General features: G+C 43.8%; 1 protein-coding gene across 3 annotated transcripts in view; it reads left to right on the plus strand.

Moving 5' to 3' along the window:
* SLC6A2 (solute carrier family 6 member 2) overlaps positions 1 to 16,850 on the plus strand; it is a 53,752-nt gene extending 36,902 nt beyond the window's left edge. For 2 of the 3 annotated variants that reach the window (XM_053271613.1, XM_053271615.1), the window contains exons 10-14: positions 1,191 to 1,290; positions 6,900 to 7,000; positions 11,664 to 11,831; positions 13,266 to 13,337; positions 16,132 to 16,850. In XM_053271613.1, the coding sequence (XP_053127588.1) occupies positions 1,191 to 1,290; positions 6,900 to 7,000; positions 11,664 to 11,831; positions 13,266 to 13,337; positions 16,132 to 16,155 (465 nt within the window). In that variant the 3' untranslated portion in view covers positions 16,156 to 16,850. The remainder of the gene's footprint in view (positions 1 to 1,190; positions 1,291 to 6,899; positions 7,001 to 11,663; positions 11,832 to 13,265; positions 13,338 to 16,131) is intronic. The other variant, XM_053271614.1, reaches the window with a different exon arrangement.
* The last annotated feature ends 5,441 nt before the right edge of the window (positions 16,851 to 22,291 follow it).

Genomic DNA, 22,291 nt, shown 5'->3' on the forward strand with positions numbered 1-22,291 from the left:
TTACAAAAGAGATGACAAATCATTCCATTGTGGGTTGATTTTAATCGCAGAATCACAATGTGTTTCCCACTAGCTGTCCTTTATAAAAGAAAACAAATTAAGAGGCAGGTCTAGAAAAGTTTAGCTCTCTGGAGCAATCTTAGCTCTGTTCCCATGTCCCATCCCCCATCCCCCCTCTTGAACACTGAACATGTGGGGTGGGGAAGGATCACATTGTCTGGCCACATGCCCAGTGCCTGTGCATTCACCATGACTGATGGGCCCTATTCCCAAGCAGTTTTTACTTGCGGTCAAGAACCCTGAGCATCCAAGGGTTCCTGATTGTATGGAGGAGGCTTGAGGTGTACAGACACATATGCGTCAGGTGCAGATGGCCTTTTACTCACAAAGACTGAATGTGTATCTGTTGAGGCTATGATGCCCTGTACCTCAGTCAAGAACCCATGAGATTGGCAAAGAAAGATTAGCAAATCCCAAGGCAGTCGGGATTGTAGAACCCTGGAGAGCTCCAAGTGATCAAGTTGCTCTGACCATTTGAATTTGAAACTAATTTTCAATATTTGATTTGGATTTGATTCAAAATCAAATTTTTTAAAAAAGATTCGTGCACGTCTCTAGTCTGGAATATCACATTCCTCCTCTGTGCAATCACTGGAAGTGTGAGCACTGTAAGATCTTTCCCTTAGGGGATGGAGCCACTCTGGGAAGAGCATCTAGGTTCCAAGTTCCCTCTCTGGCTTCTTCAGGATAGGGCTGAGAGAGATTCCTGCTTGCAACCTTAGAGAAACCACTGCCAGTCTGTGAAGACAATACTGTGCTAGATAGACCAATGGTCTGACTCAGTATATGGCAGCTTCCTATGTTCCCCATTGCTGGTGCGGAGGCTTGATAAAGGCTTAAGGAAAGGGGAGGTACTTGACATGGAAGAAGTGAGCACTGGAGGACTCAGGATCAGTGAATGCCAGTTCTGGGGCTTCTGCTTTCTGGGTCTCCCACCTGGCAGGCTCAGACTCCAGCCTGGTGCTAAAGCTTGGAGGTGGGACAGGGAAGTTGAATTCCCAGTTGTCAAAACTAGCTCTTTAAGCAAATAGGGAGTCAACCACATTTAAATTCCAACCAGTCTGTATTTGGGGATGGTTGAGGCATAACAGAGGGTTAATCTCTTGGGATGTTTTCTTCTTCTGGCATAGGGTGGAATCTATGTGCTTACTCTGCTGGATACATTTGCTGCTGGGACATCCATCTTGTTTGCTGTTTTGATGGAAGCCATCGGAGTGTCCTGGTTTTATGGTGAGTGTGAGGTGGATGGGGTGAGCAGGGTTGTGCGTTCCATGATATCGTGGCTGCCCAAAGCTCTGGCCCACTGCAGCCTTCCAAAGTAATAGCTGTACGGTAATTAACAGCTCAAGAGCACAGGGTCAGGAGAAGAACATGGATGTTCTCTGGCTTAAGTTACTGGTGTCGCTGTGAGAGGGAAATTTGGCCCATTTTCTTCTTTCCTCCTGCAACAGGAGTGGGCATCCTTGACCCTTCAGCTGTTGTTGAGCTACAACTCCCATTGTCCCCAGCCACATCGTGGCTGGTTATGATGGGAGTTGTAGTCCAACAACAGCTGGAAGGCCAAGATTGCCCAACTCTGTTTGACATCTATAATATTTCAAGGTTGCTGGTGCACACTGGCCTTCCTGTGGCAAGTAGGAATTACTTCCAGGTGACCACACAAGGATGGACTGATTGATTTTTTTTTAATACCACTTTTCATAAGGCATCCCAAGGGTTTAGGGGTTTTTGTTGTTGTTTGCTCTTTTTTTTTTTTAACAAAAGTTCAAATACAATAAAACTCCATAAAAATCACATTTCAAACTTAGAAATCAATTTAAAAAAATAAAAATAATAAAACACCATTAAAAAGACAAACAGAAGCAGGAGAGCTGGCAGCCCCCAAGGGGGGAAAGCCTGGACAAATAAAAAGGTCTTCAGTTGTCCTTTAAATGCAACCACAGATGTCCAAGAGTGGGCATTCACCAGGAGAGCATTCCAGAGCCTGGGGGCAACAACCGAAAAGGTCCTGTCTCATGTGCATTACAATTTAGCTTCTCTCAATGTTGGCACATGGAGCAAAGGCACCTCTGATGACCTTGTTGGGCAGGCAGAAACCTTTGGAAGCAGGCAGGCCCTCAGGTATGCAGGGCCCAAACCGTTAAGGGCCTTAAAGGTAATGCCCAGCACCTTGAATTGGATCCAGAAACAAATTGGCAGCCAGTGCAGTTCTTCCAAAATAGGTGTAATATGCTGTGAGCGAGCAGTTCCAGAGATAACCCTGGCACCTGCATTCTGCACCAAGTGAAGGTTCCAAATAGTCTTCAAGGGCAGCTCCATGTAGAGTGCATTCCAGTAATCCAGCTGCGACATGACAAAGGCATGGGTAACTGTGGCCAGATCTGAACTGGAAGAGATAAGAAACGATTCTTAGGAAGAATTAGAATAAATCTGAACCGGAAGACATAAGAGACGTTTCTTAGGAAGTGCTTGAACACCTACAGTTGTGATGCAAATGCTAAGTATTATTACTTAGTTTCCTACAAGCAAAGGATTGTTGGTTGTATTTGATCTTTGATTGATTGATGGTTAGGAGACTGCATATGTTCTGTCCTCACAACAACCCTGTGAGATAGGTTATGCTGATAGTGGGTGGCCACAAGTCACCTTCCTGGCTGAGCAAGGATTTGAACGCATGCCTTCCCAGTCCCAATCTGAGACTCTAACCACTAGGCATCTCAAATGGAGTTGATAGAGCACTATTTCCTCATAGGAACTTGGGAAGCTGCTGCCTTATGCTGAGTCAGACCATTGGTCCATCTAGCTCTGTATGTATCTGTCCCCACGTCAACACTGACCGGTAGCAGTTCCCCAAGTTCTACCTGGAGATGCTGCCAGGGATTGAACCTGGGACCTTCTGCATGCAGAGCAGATGCTCTGCCACTGAGCTGTGACCCTACTCATGTGGATCTCAAGTGATACCGCCAAGGCACGGTGTCCCCTCACTATTTGCTGTTAGAAATAGGCTCAAATAACAGCCTGCGAATCTCAAAATGCTCAGCCTTTTGAATTAGTTGCAATATACCATCAGGAAACAGCATTTTGCCCTCCGATGGTCTCTGTAAGTCCGATAGCCATGGGACACAAGCAGTGTAAAGGAGCAGCAGAGAGATTAATATTCTTTCCCCCCTTTCCCACTGTGTAAACTATCATAACACTGGTAGGAAGACCGCCAGATGCCTCTCCCCTCTTTCTGCAAGTGGAAATGAATGCACTTAGATAACCTGATGCGGTAGAGCGTGCTGAAGCTGTATTTATTATAACAGCTCTTTACAGAGTTTACTAAACACAGCAGGCCAGGCAGAGGAGAAATGGCTTCTTAATCACACATTCGGCTGCCAAGAACTGAGAGAGAGGAAGATTCGGGCGACCCACCTGAAAGCTGGGAGCATGACATTAATTATGCCCTCAATTACACTGTTCCCATCTCGTATAAATGCATGTGATTGCAGGGCAGAAGCAACTTGGCTGGGACAGGTAATTTATGTTGCTTCTCTAGACTGAGCGGTTGGCTTTGGGGTCTGCCCCCCCCCGCCCATTAACACAGCAGTTCCTGCGATGAGGCCGTTTGTGATTTACTTTTAACGATTTCATTTTTAAAATTTTACTCCCATGCCTTGACCCCCAAGGGGTTTCCAGTTAATAACCACGGCATGCATCGTAAAACTAGCAAGATGTGTTGGTGCAATTAAAATATTTACTCATGTACTGACTGCATTTATACACCCTCGTTCTGCCAATGAATTCGCGGCCGTTTGAAATAATGGCGAGTGAGGCAGTAGGGTTCAAAAGGGGAAAGAGATTGAGAGAGACGAAAGAGCAGAAAGTAGTGGTAGACGTCGTTGTCATCGCCGTTGTCTTGATTACAGCTACGGACCAGAAAAACAACAAAGAGGGGTGGGGAGCAAACTCACATATTGGCCACATACGGTGGAACTGAGGGTCCAGTGAAACTGTAGTTCTGCCCCCCGGCACTGGCACCATCCCGCATTTACCTGTCCACATTCAGATGTAATGGCCAGGACTCAAACTGCAATCAGAGAGATTGTAGAGAGGAGGTGGAGCTGGCAGCTAGGCTCCCTCCTCTGCATGAAGGACAGCCGTGGCAGCCAATCGGAATGGAGAGAGGGAGGAGCTTCCTCACTCAACTCTAGTTTGGGAGAATCCAGCCTTAAGTTCAGAATTTGGGTGTACAGCAGTCAGGAGCTGAGTAAGGCAGTTTTTCCTCCTTCCTCGGTCAAATGCTGGGTAGCATGAGGCTGTCCTACCCAGTTCCTGTATCCCACACAATTACTTCTCCCCCACTCCTACCTAGTTGTTTGCTCCTACACAACCAAGAACTGGGAGCATGCACCACTCACAAACCTGGGTAAGATACTTGCCCTACCTAATTTTCAGTTGTGTGAATAACGGTAGTGCTGTTATCCAGCTCTACATCAGGCCTGCTTGACTTAGGCCCCCCAGTGGTTTTTGAACTACCACTTGCATGATCCCCAGCAACAGTGGCCAATAGCCAGGGATTATGGGAATTGTAGGCCAACGTCTGCAGGAGGGCCAAAGTTGAGCAGCCCTGCTCTACACCAGAAGTCCCACCCAGTACATCACTCACCTCCTTGCCCTATTGTGTTGTGTGTGCATATAGACATAGACTGTTTTGTATGTTTGTGGTTCTGGCAGCATTCATGAGTTCAGCACAGAGCAGAGTGTCCTGCCTCTTTTCTTTTCCCTGGTCCTAGCCAGGTGCCTTCTTAAAGAGTTTTACTATGAACTTTGCTCCCTTGTGAAACTGTCATTCTGGTTTTCCCCTCAAGCGCCTTGCCTGTGATGTTAACATTCTTGGATGAGGATTTCTTTTAGAATTTCTGCCAAGGTTCCCTAAGCACTTTGGCGACTCTGCAGGAACGAAGACACAATCATCTAAACAACATAAAGCTGGTTGAAAGCCCCTCCACCCGCCTTTTTCTTTTCTTTTTTCCTTTTTTTCCCTTTTGCTTCTCCCCCCCACCCCATCTTAAAAAAGCTGCTGAACAATTCAGATTCTTTAAAGTAATTCTGCTTGGGCTGTATAATTTCAAACTGTCTATCACATCCCTTAAGAAGTCAACATTAATCAATCTCGCCCACCATGATTCTTTTTCTTCTTCACCATCATCCACTCTTTAATCCTCCAGATGTTCTTTCTCTCTGCTTCAGCCGTCTCCTCCCATCAGCAGAATGGAGCATTTAGTTGCACTTACGCCATGATGGAGGCCAACGGTGATCCCCATCTTGTGCCCTCTGGATGGTCATAACATGTGTCGCAATGCCCTTGACCTTTTCTGCCCATGGGAGAACCACACAGGGTCCAATTCTGTGCTCTGGACATCCAGAAACTTCTTAAGCCCCATGACATGCAGAGACCTTTTTGCAGGTCTCTTCATGCTCTCTGTGACCATCCGAAAGAGGATGTTGGGTTTGGATTATGCCCTCTTCCATGTGAATGGCAAGTTCATATTACTGCGCCCCGAGACATGAGTTTTGAGTGGTATCGGAATTTGATAGATAGATAGATAAATGAGAGAGAGAGAGATTCTTCAGGTGCTGAATCTCCACTTTTCAGGGGTTCTACAAGGCCATCTACTTATCATGTTTACCTGAATAGACGATGACTGAATTTCAGACAACCCCTTTACAAATAGAGCTTAAACACTAGTTATATCTGTATATACCCCAAATGAACAGGTATCTGAATTTAAGACAACCACCTGATTTCAACACCAAAGAGCTTAGGGGAAAAAACCCTAAGATTCAGGTAAATGCAGTACTTCTTAACGATATCACTTTTCAACAAAAAATATACTACTTTTCAGAGGAAAAAGTCCTCAAAGTGGTTTACACAGAAAAAATAATAAGATGGCTCTCGTTATCCCCAGCAACTTGGAGAGAGTGGAAGATGTAGTTCCACAACATCTGGGGACCCATGTTTGAGAACTTAGGGTTTACTGGCCCTTTAGAAGAGCTGCAATCTAGATATGGGACTCATAACTGGCTCTCTCTATGGTTAAACAGAACTTCTTGGAGCTTCCTTCTTTCACAGTCCATACTCCTCCTCCTCCACCACCACCACCACTACCACCTCCTCCTCCTCCTCTCCCCATCCCGACTAATAGGAAAGACAAAAGAAATGTAAGTCCTCTGTCTCAGACCGGTAACAGATGTTTTCTGTTGACACACCACGACCCACTGCTCTATAAAGCACAATTTGTTATGGCCTTAGGTAATGTTCCAGTTGATCAGTGGCCGAATCTGGCACAGCTCTATCTATCTCTTGCTTTCTGAGTTAACCTGCTGGTTCCCTCCCTTTTCCTCCCCACTGTGCCTTGGTGACCTGCATGAAACTCTGTGTAGCTGAAAGGTTCATTTGACATTTTAGCAGCAACAAAAACATTGCTTTCTGGCAGAGAGGTTTTGAGGGTAATTAAGCTATAAGTTTGTCAGTTGTGCGTGCTATCCACACAAGCGATTGTGAATGAGGGTAATAATTTATTTATTATGTTTAGGGTAATAATTTCTTATTACAAATGCTTGCAAAGAAAAAAACAATACTTGTAATTGAACAAAGGATATTTTTAGAGATGCATCTATCCATCTGTTTTACTTTGAGGGCCAAATGCCATACTTCCAAAGTGGCCAAAATAGTTTCTCCAAAGTTTGTAAATCTAGCAAATGTCTAGTTTTGTCATTGTCGTTTGCTGATATTGCTCCCTGCTCTGCTGCTTTGATGTCATCTTTTACGAATCCTTAATATGTTTAATTTTTAGGTGTGGACAGATTCAGTGAAGACATACAGCAGATGATGGGCTTCAAACCAGGTCTCTATTGGAGACTGTGTTGGAAATTTGTTAGCCCTGCATTTTTATTGGTAAGCAGCTCTTGTTGTTGTTGTTTAAAAATAATAAATAAGCCATGGTTGCAAAACATGCTTTGCAGAATAGAAAACTCACCAACAAACATCTTTGCGTAACGTAATCCAAGATCGTGGATGAGGATGTGGGTTACCATTCTGCTTTGCAGGATGGATAGGAAGCCACGGTCCCATCCAGACTGTGCTTTGTAGATGGGAAATGCTGGCTAAATTACATCCTGGCTAAATTACTTGATGGGAATCCTGTTGCTGTTGTGGAGTAGGAAGTGGCCTTATGCTGAGTCAGACCATTGGTCCATCTAGCTCAGTATTGTCTACACCAGGGATTCTCAACGCTGGGTCCCCAGATGGTATTGGACTTCAACTCCCATAATTCCCAGCCCCTGTGGCCTTTGGTTGAGGATTCTGGGAGTTGAAGTCCAATACCATCTCGGGACCCAACGTTGAGAATCCCCGGTCTACACTGACTGGCAGCAGCTCTACAGAGAACTGGGTGGATCTTTCTCAGCCTTCACTGCAGATGCTGCCAGGGACTGAACCTGGGACCTTTTGCATGTTTGCATGCAAAACAGATGCTGTACCCTTGAGCCACAGTCTCATCCCATTGAAGAAGCTCCAGTAACATCGTCCGAATGTCAGACCTTGTGTCTAGTGCTTTATTTATTCATTTTTCTGTTCCTTTATTGGACTGTCTTACTGTTCACCCAAAAGGATCCCCAAGGTGAATTTCATTGGGCCTGCTTCTAACCCCTCTGACAACATAGCATTACTTGGGGGCATTTTGGCATCTTCCAAGAACCCAGTTCTCATTAGGTCATTGTGGTTGGTCCCATCAACTCACAACCCATCACACTCCTCTGACTGCTGGCAACAGGGTGTCCCATTGCCTCCGTATTCATTTTCCTTGGAGCCCTCTTCACACATTGCATTGTATGTGCATAAAGGGGTCTGTACACTTGTTCAAATGTTTGTGTGAATGACTGTACCTGCATTTATGTTAAAAATGAACCTGGGTACACAGACCCCCTTAAATGATGGTACAGATAGGAAGTGTCCCACTCTACCTGTGTTCAACATAAGTGAATAACTGTGTATGTGGACAGACGATCCGTACCTGTGTAAACTCAGTGTACAAGTGTTCGTTGTGTGTATGGACAGATCTGTACATGTAAACCCTGTACACAGATTATACATGCACTGAACATGTGAATAGGTGTTAAGACTGTCTGTCTTTTCACTGTCCAAAAGCAGTGATTAGCATTCCAATGGAACTATGCAATTGGATCCATTATGTACTTGCAATTGATGACCCAGAAAGGGATTGGGGTAGAAATTGCTTGGTTAGGAAAAGAAATGTATAGCTGTCAAGATTATTAGGGGACAATCAACCTGAAATTGCCCCCCTGCAGCCCCACTGAAAGCAATGCAGGTTATACAGGACCACACCTTGCCAGGTTTTGTGCAGGAAATGGATTGTCTCCTGGGTTAAGGAGCAGGCAGCTTCAAAGGACAGATCGAGCAAGATTGCTGCTTAGTGACATTTTTATTTATTTGATTTTAAAGCTTCAACCACTGCAACAAAAAAATCATTTTTTTACCCCATGGAAATCATTGAACACTTCTGGAAATGAGAACTTGCTTTTATTTAAAAAGAATATATTATGAGCAATCTGGAGTCATTTAAATATTTTAACACATGGAAAACATTTGCATTTGGAGCAAAAACAATTATGTGTTTAATTTTACCCTCAAATTTGAAGATGTTTTTCACGAGCTCTAATCATGGCTTTGTACAGCCATTATGTACAGCATAACAGAATTCTTAAAAACTATGTCCAGATGTGGTCCACCAAATGAAACCTATCTAATTACCATGATGAGCAGCAGATGCTAAATATTACCAGAAAAAATAAAGGAAGAGACAGGCAGCAAAATGTCATAATCCCTCCCCCCCCCCAAAAAAAGTCCCCCAAAATGAGTCTAAAAGCATTAAATATTTGAACAGATGAAACTGAACTTGAATCATGTTAGCTTAGTGAAGGACCGTGGAAACATCTAGCGGATATCAGCAGAGCAGTCATAGCACTGAAGATGGTTCTCAGTAAAGTTTCTGTGGATAGTTTTAAGGATAGAACTCCACAGTTCTGCACAAATACATTTGGTGGTGACTATAATCTTGGGAGTTTTCCACAGACATTGTCTCAGTTATCTGTATGGGGCATGCTTCTTTAATTTCAATATACTGGCTTGGGGGTGGAGTCCCAGAGTGTTTGTCTGCTCCTTACTTGCTGACTTAAATTCAAACTGAGAGGTTCTACCCCCCACCCTCTCTTTCTCTCTCTTTTCCCATAAGAGACGGTTAGCCAGTTTGTTTTCTTGGCCTATGTTTAGTAAGTAATAAATATCAAACTCTCTTGTTTCTCAGTTAAACATGGCTTCCTGTTCAGTTACTTATACCGGATAAGTAATTTCTCGGCAACACACAAAACCCAGCATCCTGAGCATAATCCATTTTTAATTACATTTCTGGCACTTGTGGTTTCAAAGGTAGAGACAAAATTGTGTGCCAGAACTCTGAAGCCGGACAGGGGATGTCTGGGCTGACACAGACATTGTACAGAACCTCTGTTGGAGCCGAGCTCTGCATGACATCCCTGTCTCTCAGGAACATGTGCTCCCCTCCATCCATCCCCACACACGTTTACTACCTATTTAGTTTCAAATAAGCCAAGATGGTTTGCATGGTCTGAACCCGCCAATCTTGGCCTGTTCCAACTTACTTGCTTCATATAACCCAAGATCTGTGACTCGCTTCAAACCTTGGGTATAGAATGGTGCTGATGTTGAGAACAAAGGGAGCCGTCTTATACCAAGTCAGATCATTGGCCCATCTAGGGAGGAAGAGCAAGGAGAGAGGGCATACTTTCCTCTCTTGCTAGCTGGCTTCCTCCCACTATGAAACAGGAGGTTGGATTGGATAGGCCTTGGGCCTGATCCGGGACGGAGGACTGTTCTTATGTTCTCAGCTCAGCATTGGCTACAGTAACTGGTAGTGGCTCTCTCAGGCAGGAGTCCTTCCCAGCTCTATGTGGAGATGCCAGGGAGTAAATCTCGGACTTTCTGCATGGAAGTGTGAAGATGGCTTTCCACTGAGGCACGATGCCTCTGAATCCCAGTTGCAGGGGAGCAACAGCAGGAGAGAGGGCATGCCCTCACCTCTTGCCTGTGGGCTCTCCAGAGGCATCTGGTGGGCCACTGTGGGAAACAGGATGCTAGATTAGATAGGCCTTAGGCCTGATCCAGTAGGGCTGTTCTTATGTCCTTTGTCATGTTCTTATGAGCTATGGCCCCATCCCCTAAGGGGGATGTCTTGCAGTGTCCACCTGTAGTCACCCATCTGAATGCAAACCAGGGTGGACCCTACTTAGCAAAGGGAACAATTCGTGCTCACTGCCACGAGACCAGCTCATCACTCCACAGGGTTATGATGTGGCATCATCTTGAGTGGGAGAAAAAAGTATGACAGCTGCCAAGAGAGTTACTGCGGGCAAGACTCTTATTTCCCTATCCCATTAATCACTGAAAGCTGCCCCTGCTCCCCCCCCCATTCTACCCTGCCTGCAAATGGGGGTGCATTCGGGCTCATGCCTAGGCTTTAGCATGATTTTCAAAACTGGTGTCCTGCCAGCAAAGCTGTCGATTTCTGCTGAAACTTTTCCTTTGACAACTAATGCCTTTAACTCGATGTGTGAGTGATGGGCCTAATAACTAACATTATAGGCAAATTTAAAAAAAAAACCCTTTGGGGCTGTCTGGGGTGACATGATTTAACTTGACACTCAATATTAAACAATTGTCTCTGCTAGGTATTTGTCCACTTCAGATTTGCCATTTTCACAGGTGCTTTGATTGCTAATAGCCAAGGACACCACAGTGAAAAGCTGTTGGAATTCTGGAATTGGATACAGATACATAATAGCTGATACACAGATCAACACTGCGCATGTGCTTCTTAGTAACACACAGCACTAGTCTCCATGCTTCCAAAGTGTGAATGCTCTTTTTCAATGCGAGTAATTTTTCACCGATCTCCCTATGCTCCAGAACTGCCTTTAGACCAATGGGGAGAGATTCTGTTAGCATCCCTGGTTAAATACTGGTTGGGGACCATGATTGTCCATTTCAAAACAAATGTTCAGCGATACACATTTATGTTTTCTTCAATACCGTTGTTGTCTTGTTCTTTGGGTAAACCAGTGGAAACATTTGTTGGAAGTATGATAAATCTGTTGGTCAAAAACATGAGTGCCTATAATATTATGCAATAAATAAGGCATAAATAACCCTTCTACAGGTTCAAGCTCAGTGAGGTCAGAGTCTAGACAAGGCTGGTTTTGGACTACAACTCCCATCATCCCCAATCACAATGGCCAATAGTCAGGGATGATGGGGTTTGTAGACCAAAGGCTTCAGGAGGGCAGAAGATGTACCGCCCTGATATAAACATATGGCCCCCAAACATCTTGAGATCATCTTTGCATGCAACAAATGACATCAGAAATGATGTGAAGCACCTTTTCCTTCTGACTAGGAATGAACATGTAGTGAAAAACAAAACAAAACAGAATTGATCTTTCCCTTCTTCTCCTTCTTCCCTTAGTTTGTGGTAATAGTCAGTATTATAAATTCCAAACCTCTGACCTATGATGAGTACGTCTTCCCACCTTGGGCCAATTACGTTGGATGGGGGGTAGCATCGTCTTCAATGATCCTTGTGCCTGCATACGCTCTGTATAAATTACTGAAGGCGCGGGGGACCTTTAAACAAGTGAGTGGCCGAGTGATGAAATGTCATGGAAATGTTCTTTGAAATGAAAATCGCCCGAGTTAAGCTAAGAATTTGCTTTCTTTAATTTCACAAACACTTTGCAGAGAGGTGACCTTTTGGAAACAGCTTTTAAGTCATTTGCCGTTTCGAGAGAGGATTTAGTACTCTTCTCCACTTCCCGTGTGGCAAGCGTGGATGCTAAATGTTCCCAGAATCTGACCTATTCAGGGTCGAACCAGATGAGTCGCAAGAGACCTCTGATCCGGTGTCCCACCATCTTTTTCTTTACTTGAGAGCTAGTATGGGGGCTGCTAATTTTAATCAGAGAAGTAAAGCTGGGGGAGAAGAAGGGAGTTAGGCATTTCTCCTGATTCCAATTCCCCAAAAGAAATCTGCCCCTTGAACCAGCAAATGGCCCCAATGCTGGGGGCGGGGGGAGAGAAGGACACTAATTCCATGCAACGTTCAAGTGTGTCTTGGTACACCATTTGGGAGCCGCAGACTTGAGAGATATAGGGCAGCATCCAGATTATAGGGCAGGTTCACGTGACCAGAGAAAAGTAAGTTGGCAGGAACTGTGATTAGCTACTTCCGCCCATTTCCATGTTGCCTGGCTCACAAAGTGAGTCATGACAAACTTAGTCATGACTAACTTAAATCCCATGAATCCCAATGGGGCTTAGTAAGGACAAACTTGGTTTGGATGCCCATAGAGCCAAAGGCTTCTCATATATGGTTTACGTACACTTTTAAAAATAAAAGTTCAAGAACCCATGCTGTTATCCAATTTTAGAGCAGGCTGGTTTCTATGGTGAAAAAGTGCGTCCCATTATTCTACATTACAATTCCACTGCGTTCTCCTCCCATTTACCATTTCTAAACGTGCATGGTTAAGAGCTGTGATCATATTAATTTTCCTGTCACTGCTATTGGAAAGCCTATTTTTGAGAAATTCACAAAAACAAGAATTTTTGAAGTAAGTCTGTTTCAGGCATTCAGAAAGAAACCATACAGGCGCTCATTTTGTTCTTCTCCTTTCACATCTTACATTATAAAACAGGTTGGAAACTGTGGCTTGCCACCTGCCTCTCTCTGAAGCTTTCTAGCTATTGGTTGAGGTCACAGAATGGTTGCAACCAAGTTTTTCTGTGTAATTTGTATGGATCTAAGCTTGGAAAAGCTGTTTCAATAGAAGTGTGAGCTGTATTGTGAGAAGTTGTCTTAGAGGAGAATCAGGTGGTCAGATGGCTTACACGCGAGCCCCATGTGAAACAGTCAGTTGACCTAATGAGGCATCTGTTGGGTAGGCAGTGGGTCCAGGGATCATGGTTGGAAAAGAAGGAATTCCTGAAAAATGAAACAAAAGCATGTCTTGCAGACCCTCGGTACAATTTGCTTAACCTGACTCTCTCCTCTCTCTGCCCTCTTCTTTAGAGACTTGCTTACTGCATCACACCAAAGAATGAGCACAATCTTGTAGCACAGGGGAACGTCCGACAGTTTAAGGTGAGTATCATTTTGGTTGCCGATGTATTCTAATGCCTGTCAGAAAATGGGCCCCTTGCATGTGATCTAAATACTAGGACTGTGCAAAATCAGATCAGCAATGTCAGAATTGATCCAACAGTGCAGCAATTGGTAAACATTGGCCAAATTCCAGTCCGATACCTGGTCCCCGTTATTGGATTGGAGTTGCCAAAATTCATGTCAGAATGTCATAATTGATACTGGAATTCATGTTGGACTGAGAGAAGTACAAGATGGCACACACCACCATTTTGAAACCCAAAGGAAATAGAGGTCAATGGGGAAATGGGGGCGGGGGGGGATTCAGGAAAAATAAAGGGCTGGGCCTAGGACTTTGAAATTCAGCACAGATGAAGTACAGGATGAAAGTACTCTGCTTAATGAATGTGAAGTGAATTGGACAATCCTGCAATGTTTACTGATTTTTGTTTTTTTATATGAGATGCTCTTGTGCAGAAGCACTATTCTGGTAGCAATAGAACGGGGCTCTGCTGCAAAAGCACTATTCTACTATGGGCAAAAAGGTGCTTTTGTGAAGAGCACCTCATAAAACAAAACAAAAATTAAACATCGTAGGACTGTCCGATTCATTTTACAGAGTCCTTTCATCCTGTACTTCACCTGTGCCAAATTTTGAAGTCCTAGCCCCAGCCCTTTATTTTTGCTGAATGTTTTACAATTCCCCATCGACCTGTATGGGGAACAATCTGATGTTAAGTTGAATTTCCCACTGGAATTCCAACTCCAATCTGACATCCGACACCCCAAGGGGCCCAAGAATCTGATTCCAATATTTTCTAAACTGGATCACATTGGATTCAGATCAGATCTGATTTTTTGTATGTGCTTAGCCCTAAATACCATATTAATATGGTTTTTCGATTGCGTGAGAGAAGGCAGTTCAGATGATCTCCCCTCACTCATTTAGAAGAAGGGGAAGGTGTGCTGGATGAGGGAGTGGGATGCTCTTGCATATGTACCTGATAGAGTGGGATGGGGCCAACTCAAGGATATTACCTGAATGAACCCAATGTTGTTGTTTTCATATATCCATCCATTTGATCTTTCAAACCTTTGACTCTCCACCATAATATACACACTTCACACTAAGGATTCACATAGAGTTTCTAGGTGGTACTTATTAAGAACATAAGAAGAGCCTTGCTGGATCAGGCCCAAGGCCTAACTAGTGCAGTACCCTGTTCCCCCCAGTGGCCCACCGGATGCTTCTGGGAAACCCACAGGCAAGAGATAAAGGAATGACCCCTCTCTTGCTATTGCTTCCCTGCAACTGGTCTCCAGAAGCATCCTGCCTCTGCACCTGGAAGAAGACCATAGCCATCCAGAATAGTAACCATTGATAGATGTGTCCTCAATGAATTTGACTAAGCCCTACATAAAGCCATCCAAACTGGTGGCCATCCCCACATCGCACTGCAGAGAACTCCACAGATCATTATGCACTGTGTGCAAAAGTGCCTCCTTTTTGTCAGTCCTAAATTTCCTGGCAATCAGTTTCATGGGATGACTCCTAGTTCTAGTGTTGAGAGAAAGAAGAAATTATCTCTCTCCACTCTCTCCACACCATGCATAATTTATAGACCTCTATCATGTCTCCCTTTAATCACCTTTTTTTCCTAAACATATTTAGAAAATACCTAAATCTATCATTCTGATCTTTCTATAAATCTCTATAGATTTTGCACACTTCTAAATCTGGTGGCTGAGGCTAAATGACCCTTGGGATCCTTTGGCAACAAGATGGGGCGGTGTACTTTGGCAATGTTGGATTAAAGCCTCTTTTGCATCATCTGGTCTCTCCCAGTTAACTTCATATTAGACTCAGGGCATGCTATCAAGAACATTGGGGGGATCAAAGATTCTTGAGGCCACACCTCCAGAAGAGGTTCTGAAGAGTGATGTGCATGAAACAATTTTTTCAATTTGTTTCAAATTAGAATTGAATTCTGAAAATTTGTTTTGATTCGAATCAGATTCAAATTCGGTCCAGAAATTTGATTCGGATTTGAATCAATTCAACTCTGTTTTTTAGCCTTTTTTAACCAGTCAGGGGCCTGAATGATTTTTAAAAGATGCCAAATGGCTTTCAAATTGAATTTGAATCAAATTTCAAAAATTGGTTTTGAATTTGAATCAAATTGCCCTTTTAAGGGGTGATTTCATTTGAATTTGAGTTGGATCAATTCAAGTCAACTTGCATATCCCTAGTTCTGAAACATTCACATTTTCTCTCCAAAACTGTATGTTGTATTTGTTCTGAGAATCCCAGTATAATTAATACCATAGGAAGCTCCCTTATCCTGAGTCAGATTATTGGTCCATCTAGCTCAGAACTGTCTATAGCCAGGCCTGCTCAATTTAGGCCCCCCCAGCTGTTTTGGACTACCACTCCCATAATCCCCAACCACAAAGGCCAATAGCCAGGGATTATGGGAGTTGTAGGATAACATCTGCAGGAGGGCCAACGTTGAGCAGCCCTGGACGATGACTGGCAGCAGCTCTCCTGCCCTACCTGGAGATGCCCGGGAGTGAACTTGGACCGCACCTGGGACCTACTGCATGCAAAACAGATGTTCTGCCACTGAGCTACAGCCCCATCCCCTAAGGACACAGCACTCACATGTAGTCTCACCCATCCAAATGCACACCAGGGTCAACTCTGCTTAACAAAGGGGACAATTCATGCTCACTGCCACAACTCCAGCTCTCCTCCAATACGATATCATTTAGACTCACATTTCCCCCCTTGCAGCTCCAACACTGGTTGTCTATATGATGACTGAGAAATACAATGGGAAAAGCCAATACGTAATAAAGCTGATTGGGAATACCTGAGAAGTCACCATCAAAGCCCTCGATTGTGCTCGGCTCTGGTTGACTGGCAGGCTCAGAAGATCATCTCCAGATTTCTTTGGGTGAAGATTAATCTTGCGCTCTCTACCCGATCGTTCTGTTTTTCCAATGAACTTCCCGGATGACTTCTGGTTTTCATTTTTGTTTGACTCGCTTTCCGTGTGCTGCCACTGATCCTGACCCAAAGTGTCATATTTGCTAGTGAAAGAAACAAAGATGGATGGATTATTATTTTTTAAAATCTGCATTTAAATGAAGGCGTCTGGGACAGAGATCAAGAGGTTGTTTTTAAACTTTTCTAAGAAACAAAAATCAGTACATCTGACATGGTTTGGGTTAGATTCTGCAAGTGGTAGCTTGCTGTCAAAAAGGTGTACATCGGCAGATTCACACATGCATATGCATCATCATCATCTGATGACATCAAGTGGTGACTTGCTTGTGTGAATTAGACATCATGGATCTAATATTGCAGATGCAACGCTGGTGCCATTTCCAAAGCAGTGCTTTTCCACAATTGTCAAGAATGTGATCTTTGCTGCATACCTGTTTGTGCCATTTCTCTACACCTTGAAAAGTGGCCAGGGATGGGATTAAATTTCAAGTTCTTGCATCCAACATCTGCCCAATGTCCAATGTTGTGTCCTCAAGCTAGATGGTTCCTTATACACCTTTTATTCTCCAAGCAAATAGAAATGGAGAAGCAAGGGAGTTTCTGGAGAGCCACATCCTCTTGTGCTTTGTTCATTAAGTTGTGCCAAAGAATCTACAGTATATTTTATTATTTTTATATTTATAAAGGCACTGGCCATTGCATGCAGGCAAGAGATAGGCCAGCTTTTCTCCATGGATTGGTCTACTCCATAAACCATCTTGTTGTCCATCCTTTATCTACATAACATATAGTGGTTCCTCATTAATATAGCATGAGCTGTTTACATTCCAAGCCTCTTCTACGTATGCTAGAAAGAACATTGTGCATTTAACATATGTCTGCCAGTGGTCAGTAATTTGGCAGGACAGATCCAAATTCTAGGACAGGCAAGTCACCCAGTTCTCTAGTTCAGGGATCCCCAACCTGTGGTATTCTAGATGTTGCTGAACTACAACTCCCATCATCTCCAGCTATGAATTATTGTGGCTGAGGATGATGGGATGATGTACACATCTAGTACCACAGGTTGGGAACCCCTGCTTTTGGGCATGAGTGTATCTCCCATAAGGAGATACGTTCATGTTCAAGGTATGCTTAAAGAAGGCATATATATGCTCACTTGAATAAAGTGTAGCCAAAACCTTAGCAGTTATTTGTTACAAAGTGGAGGGAACACTGCCCTTCTGTCTACTGTGGGGGTGATTTTGGGGGAGCACATCTGCCAAGTTTATTAGTTTTATTCAATCAAACCAAGAAGTCCAGATGGCCCCAGTAAGTGCCTTAACATCACACGATGCTGCTCAGCATTAGCATTAGATCCAGACCACTCCGTATTGTTGCATTATAGAGAGGGTTTGTGTGAAGAAGGTGGTTTATGAAGTGAACTAACCCTGAAGATGCCAGACTCCTTTGGATGATATTCCGACTGGCTCATGTAAACACGTGGAGGAAGAGTGTCAATGTGCAGGTCTCCACACCCTTCCAATTCATCCCCACCCGCTCTGAAATATAACCCAAGTACACACCAAGGCAGTTCACACATTCACAAGGAGGGTAGGCCAAGCTTCCTACCCAGCTTCAGGAGCTGGATGCGCTTCTGATTTTTGATTGTGTGCTAGCAAACAGCTAGGAGGAAGGGGGAGAAGGATGGCTTTTCCTGCTGGGTATAAGTACAGAGTAGGAGGGAGCCATCCTACCCAGCTTCCCTCTCACAAATGATCACTCCTTGCTCCTCCTCCTACCTAGTTGTTTGCTAACAGACAAGCGGAAATTGGGAGCATGCACAGCTCCTTAAGCTGGGTGGGACACTTGTCCTACCCTCTTAGCAATTGTGTGAACAGCCCTACCATCTTTTCCCCACCTGTATATGGGGTGGTGAAAATCAGGGTAAGGGCATTTCAGCACAGCCCTAGTCCTGCCTCAAATAAATACCCAGCCATCTAATTAGCTGCCTACTTCACTTTATTAGTACTGTGCATGAGGAGGAAAGAGAATTCAGATCTGGACCTTTGGATGGGGAAGTATCTCACTGCCCATGGGACCTGACCCGCAACTCCCAACTTCATATTGGGCCCTACAGGCACTGTGCAACCAATTTGTCCACCTCCAGCATCAGAGTAGCTGCCAGGGAGAAGTCACCTGAGGTGGGAGGAGCTTGAATATGTTCAGGCTGTGGGTCTTTCTCAAAGACACACCCACACTTCCATGATAGACTGGCATCTGAATGGACACATAGTAGAAGTTGTAGGATAAACATAAGCATTGCCAGCTGAGAACATCCTGTTCACTTTGATGACATGATGCAACCGTTCTGTTTTCCATCTGACCTTAAGAGAGATTATCTCCTCTGCAACAGGCAATAATTGGGTGTTGAGTGTTTTGGCAGGCGGAGGAGCAGTAGATTTATATGACCCATGATCCCAAAGAGATATTAACATGAGCATCAATCACTTTGTATCTGGTTTTCTTTGCATTCACTGGCTGCTTTGCTGAAGGAGTAGTACTCACACCCAATAGCCAAAAGTTATGCCAAAGCATTACTTCAGGTCATCAGCAGAGATCTTGATGTGAAGCCCAGATAATCTCTGGAAAAGCTAGAGGACCTTGGCCATTACTGGGCAAATCTAGTGCCAGGGCCATATGTACTATGGACGAACCCATGAAGTTGTAAATTATCTGATTCCATAAATCTGTATGTTGTACCCTGTGGCTATGATCCAAAGGGCTAATTCAGCCATGCTTATATGAGTGACTACAAGCTACTATAGGTTTTTGTGGGCCCAGTGGAATTTTTGCCTGCAGATCAGACGAATTAGCACTGTGCCCAATTTTTGCTGTGAAAGTTTGCCATTTCAGGGTGGCATGAAAACTGCAACACCCCGCCCCGCCCCACCCCACAAAACACCTTCCACTTGATTGAAAATATGCCCACTCTTGTTTACATCCATTGATCCTTCAATCTGCTACTTGCTAGTATGAGAAGGAACCTTTCCCCAATTCCATAGACTATTGCAAGGGTTCCCAACCCTGAGTTACCATATGTTGCTGAACTACAACTCCCACCATCCATAGGCCCAGTGGCCAAAGACTGTGAGAGTGGGGATGATAGGAGTTGTAGTCCAACAACACATAGGGATCCAAGGTTGAGGACCCCTAGGCTATAGGAAACCTCCATGAACTGGAGCACTGCTGTTTGAAATAGACATCCAAACCAGTAACGATGTGTACGTCGTTAGTTGCTTAGTTCTTTGGGTCTTAACCCATGAGTGTATTTGGGAGTTTATCAGTTGTACACATCATTATAAAAAAGGAGCCCTTCCCCAAAATATTGAACAGGTTTCTTATGAAATAGTATTTTCAAGTCTGCCTTACTGAGAAGAAGAGCTTTATAGTTCGTATTTTACTTGGTTATTGCCAACAGGTTTGCTTAATTTGTAATGCCTTTTTTAATAGCAAAAGGTTCACTAAGGGTACCTCTGTGTATATGAATATTTTTATCTGGGTTTTTTTTCTTAATTTTTCACAAAATGAAAAAAAAAAGTATATTGTAAAATGAAACATTGAAGCGTGGATGTGGAAAGTTCACACCAAACTGGTATCTCCATTCAGAATCCATTTGCCAACCTGGTTTGCTGACTCTAGCTTGGTTAGGAGGGTTAGCCTTTGGATTCTCAGTGTAATGTGATAAAAGGAGAATAGTGCATTCACGTTGACTCTGTCGTTATCGGTCATGCCATATTCTCCACAGCTGCCTTAATCTCATAGAGAACGTCATGTGTGTTTGTAGTCTATATTCTCAAGAAGTCAGAGTATTTTTGTCTGTAAATTTATTGTAGAAAAATAGTATGGGAGTGAAACAGGAAAGCAAAAAGAAGCTCCACAACCAGTCACTTTGTTCCAGCTTTCAACATGGAATCACGAAAGCGGAAGGAAATGCACACACTTCTCTTGCAGTCAGAGGAAGGGCCAATATGCATCTGCCAACTGAACTGCTCTCTCAATTGAAACGAATGGGGAAGCCATCCTGTGCATTTACAAAAGTACCCAATCTGCTGTAGAACAGGGGTAGGCAACCTCTGATCCTCCAGCTGCTGATCAACCCATGCGAAAGGTTGCCTACAACTGATATAGAGGATAAAATGTTGGACTCAAACAGGGGGAGATCTAGATTCAAAGCTCTATTCAGCCGTGAAGCAAACTGGGTGGAATGGGCCAAGTCCCTGTCCCATGTTGGATTGTTGTGAGGATAAAATTGGAAAAGCCATACGAATGCTGCCTTGAGCTCTTTCAAGGAATGATGGAATACAACAATGAGAAACAGACTATTGTGATGGGTTCTCAAATGTGGGTCCCCAAATGTTGTTGGACTTCAGCATCCATAAACCCCAGGCACAATGGTTTTTGTTGTTGGATTTCAACTCCCATAATCCACAGCCACAGGCTATAATGGGCAGTGAAGTTCAAGAACGTTTGGAGACCCAAGTTTTATAACCCCTTCTGGATTGGAATGAGTGGACTAGAAAGACTGTAGAAGCTGAGAGTTCTTCGTAAGCTTGATTTCATTCTTTCCAGAAACATGGGGTTGTAGAAATATTTATTTAGAGTTAACTCTAAGCAAAGTTGTCATCTAGGGAGGTATTATCAGCAGTACCCCTAGAATTAATGAGAGGGTGTGCAATTACTATATCTGAAAATTGGAGGGGGGGGGGGCGTTAGGAGAAATTTTACATCTTCTTCCAGTCTACTGCAGAAGCATCCATTAACAGCCTTATTTTCTAAATCTCAATCTGCTAAAACCCTGTTTGAAAAGGAGATATATATCCCCACCCCCACCCCAGGCAATGAGGAGTACATCTGTGCCATTAGGTATGGAACCAGGAATAGCTACACTTCTTATAATTATGGACGTAAGTGTGATGTATGCTCTGGTAGACCTATATTCAAGAAGTTGGTCAAGTTGTTGAGTGTCAAGTATCTGTCTTCATTCCCCCCACCCCTCTGTCCTCCTGTGAATCTGTGTAAATAAGAGTCGGTTTAAGTTGTGCACCATAAATGTTACTCAAATATTGTGTTATGTCTTATTTGACATAGAAATATGCACTACACCTAAAATAAATAAAAAAACTATCTCTGTACCCATAAGCTTTGCATTACAGGACTTCTTTTAAAAACTGGATTTTGAGAGATGGGTCTAAAAGGATTTCTTGTTGTAGATAGGTCGTAACAATTAAAAGTTAAAGATCGTAATCCCTTCTAAGGTTTTCAGCCTGGAGGATGGGCCAGGATCCTACTGTCAGGGCATTTTCTTTTTAATCAGAGCATTTTTGAAAGCTAGAGGATGTGGAGTGCAATAACAGCCTTCATTTCCACCTTCCACCTTGTCTTGGTGGAGAATTGGACAGGGCCTCAAAGAGTACCCAAAGAAGTAGCAATGGGTTGAGCAAGCATGGATGGAAGGAAGATCTACTGGTTGATCCCTGGGTGATTTGCACTAGGGACATAGGAAGCTGCCTTCTACCAAGTCAGACAACTGGTCCATTTAGCTCAGTATTGTCTACCCAGACTGGCAGCAGCTTCTCCAAGGTTGCAGGCAGGAATGTCTCTCAGTCCTATCTTGGAGATGCTGCCAGGGAGGAAACTTGGAACCTTCTGCTCTTCCCAGAGCAGCTCCATCCCCTAAGGGGAATATCTTACAGTGCTCACACATCAAGTCTCTCATTCATATGCAACCCAGGTGGACACTGCTTAGCTAAGGGGACATGTCATGCTTGCTACCACAAGACCAACTACTAGCTCAGTAGTTCTTGTAAGCCTGAAGCCTGCCCACTCCTACATCCTTTCCAGGACCACCCTGATTTCCCTGCCTTGCACGTCACAGTTTTGCTGTGAAGAAACTTGGACAGAA

The sequence above is a fragment of the Hemicordylus capensis genome, chromosome 9 (genome assembly GCF_027244095.1).
Source record: "Hemicordylus capensis ecotype Gifberg chromosome 9, rHemCap1.1.pri, whole genome shotgun sequence".
Classification (NCBI taxonomy): domain Eukaryota; kingdom Metazoa; phylum Chordata; class Lepidosauria; order Squamata; family Cordylidae; genus Hemicordylus; species Hemicordylus capensis.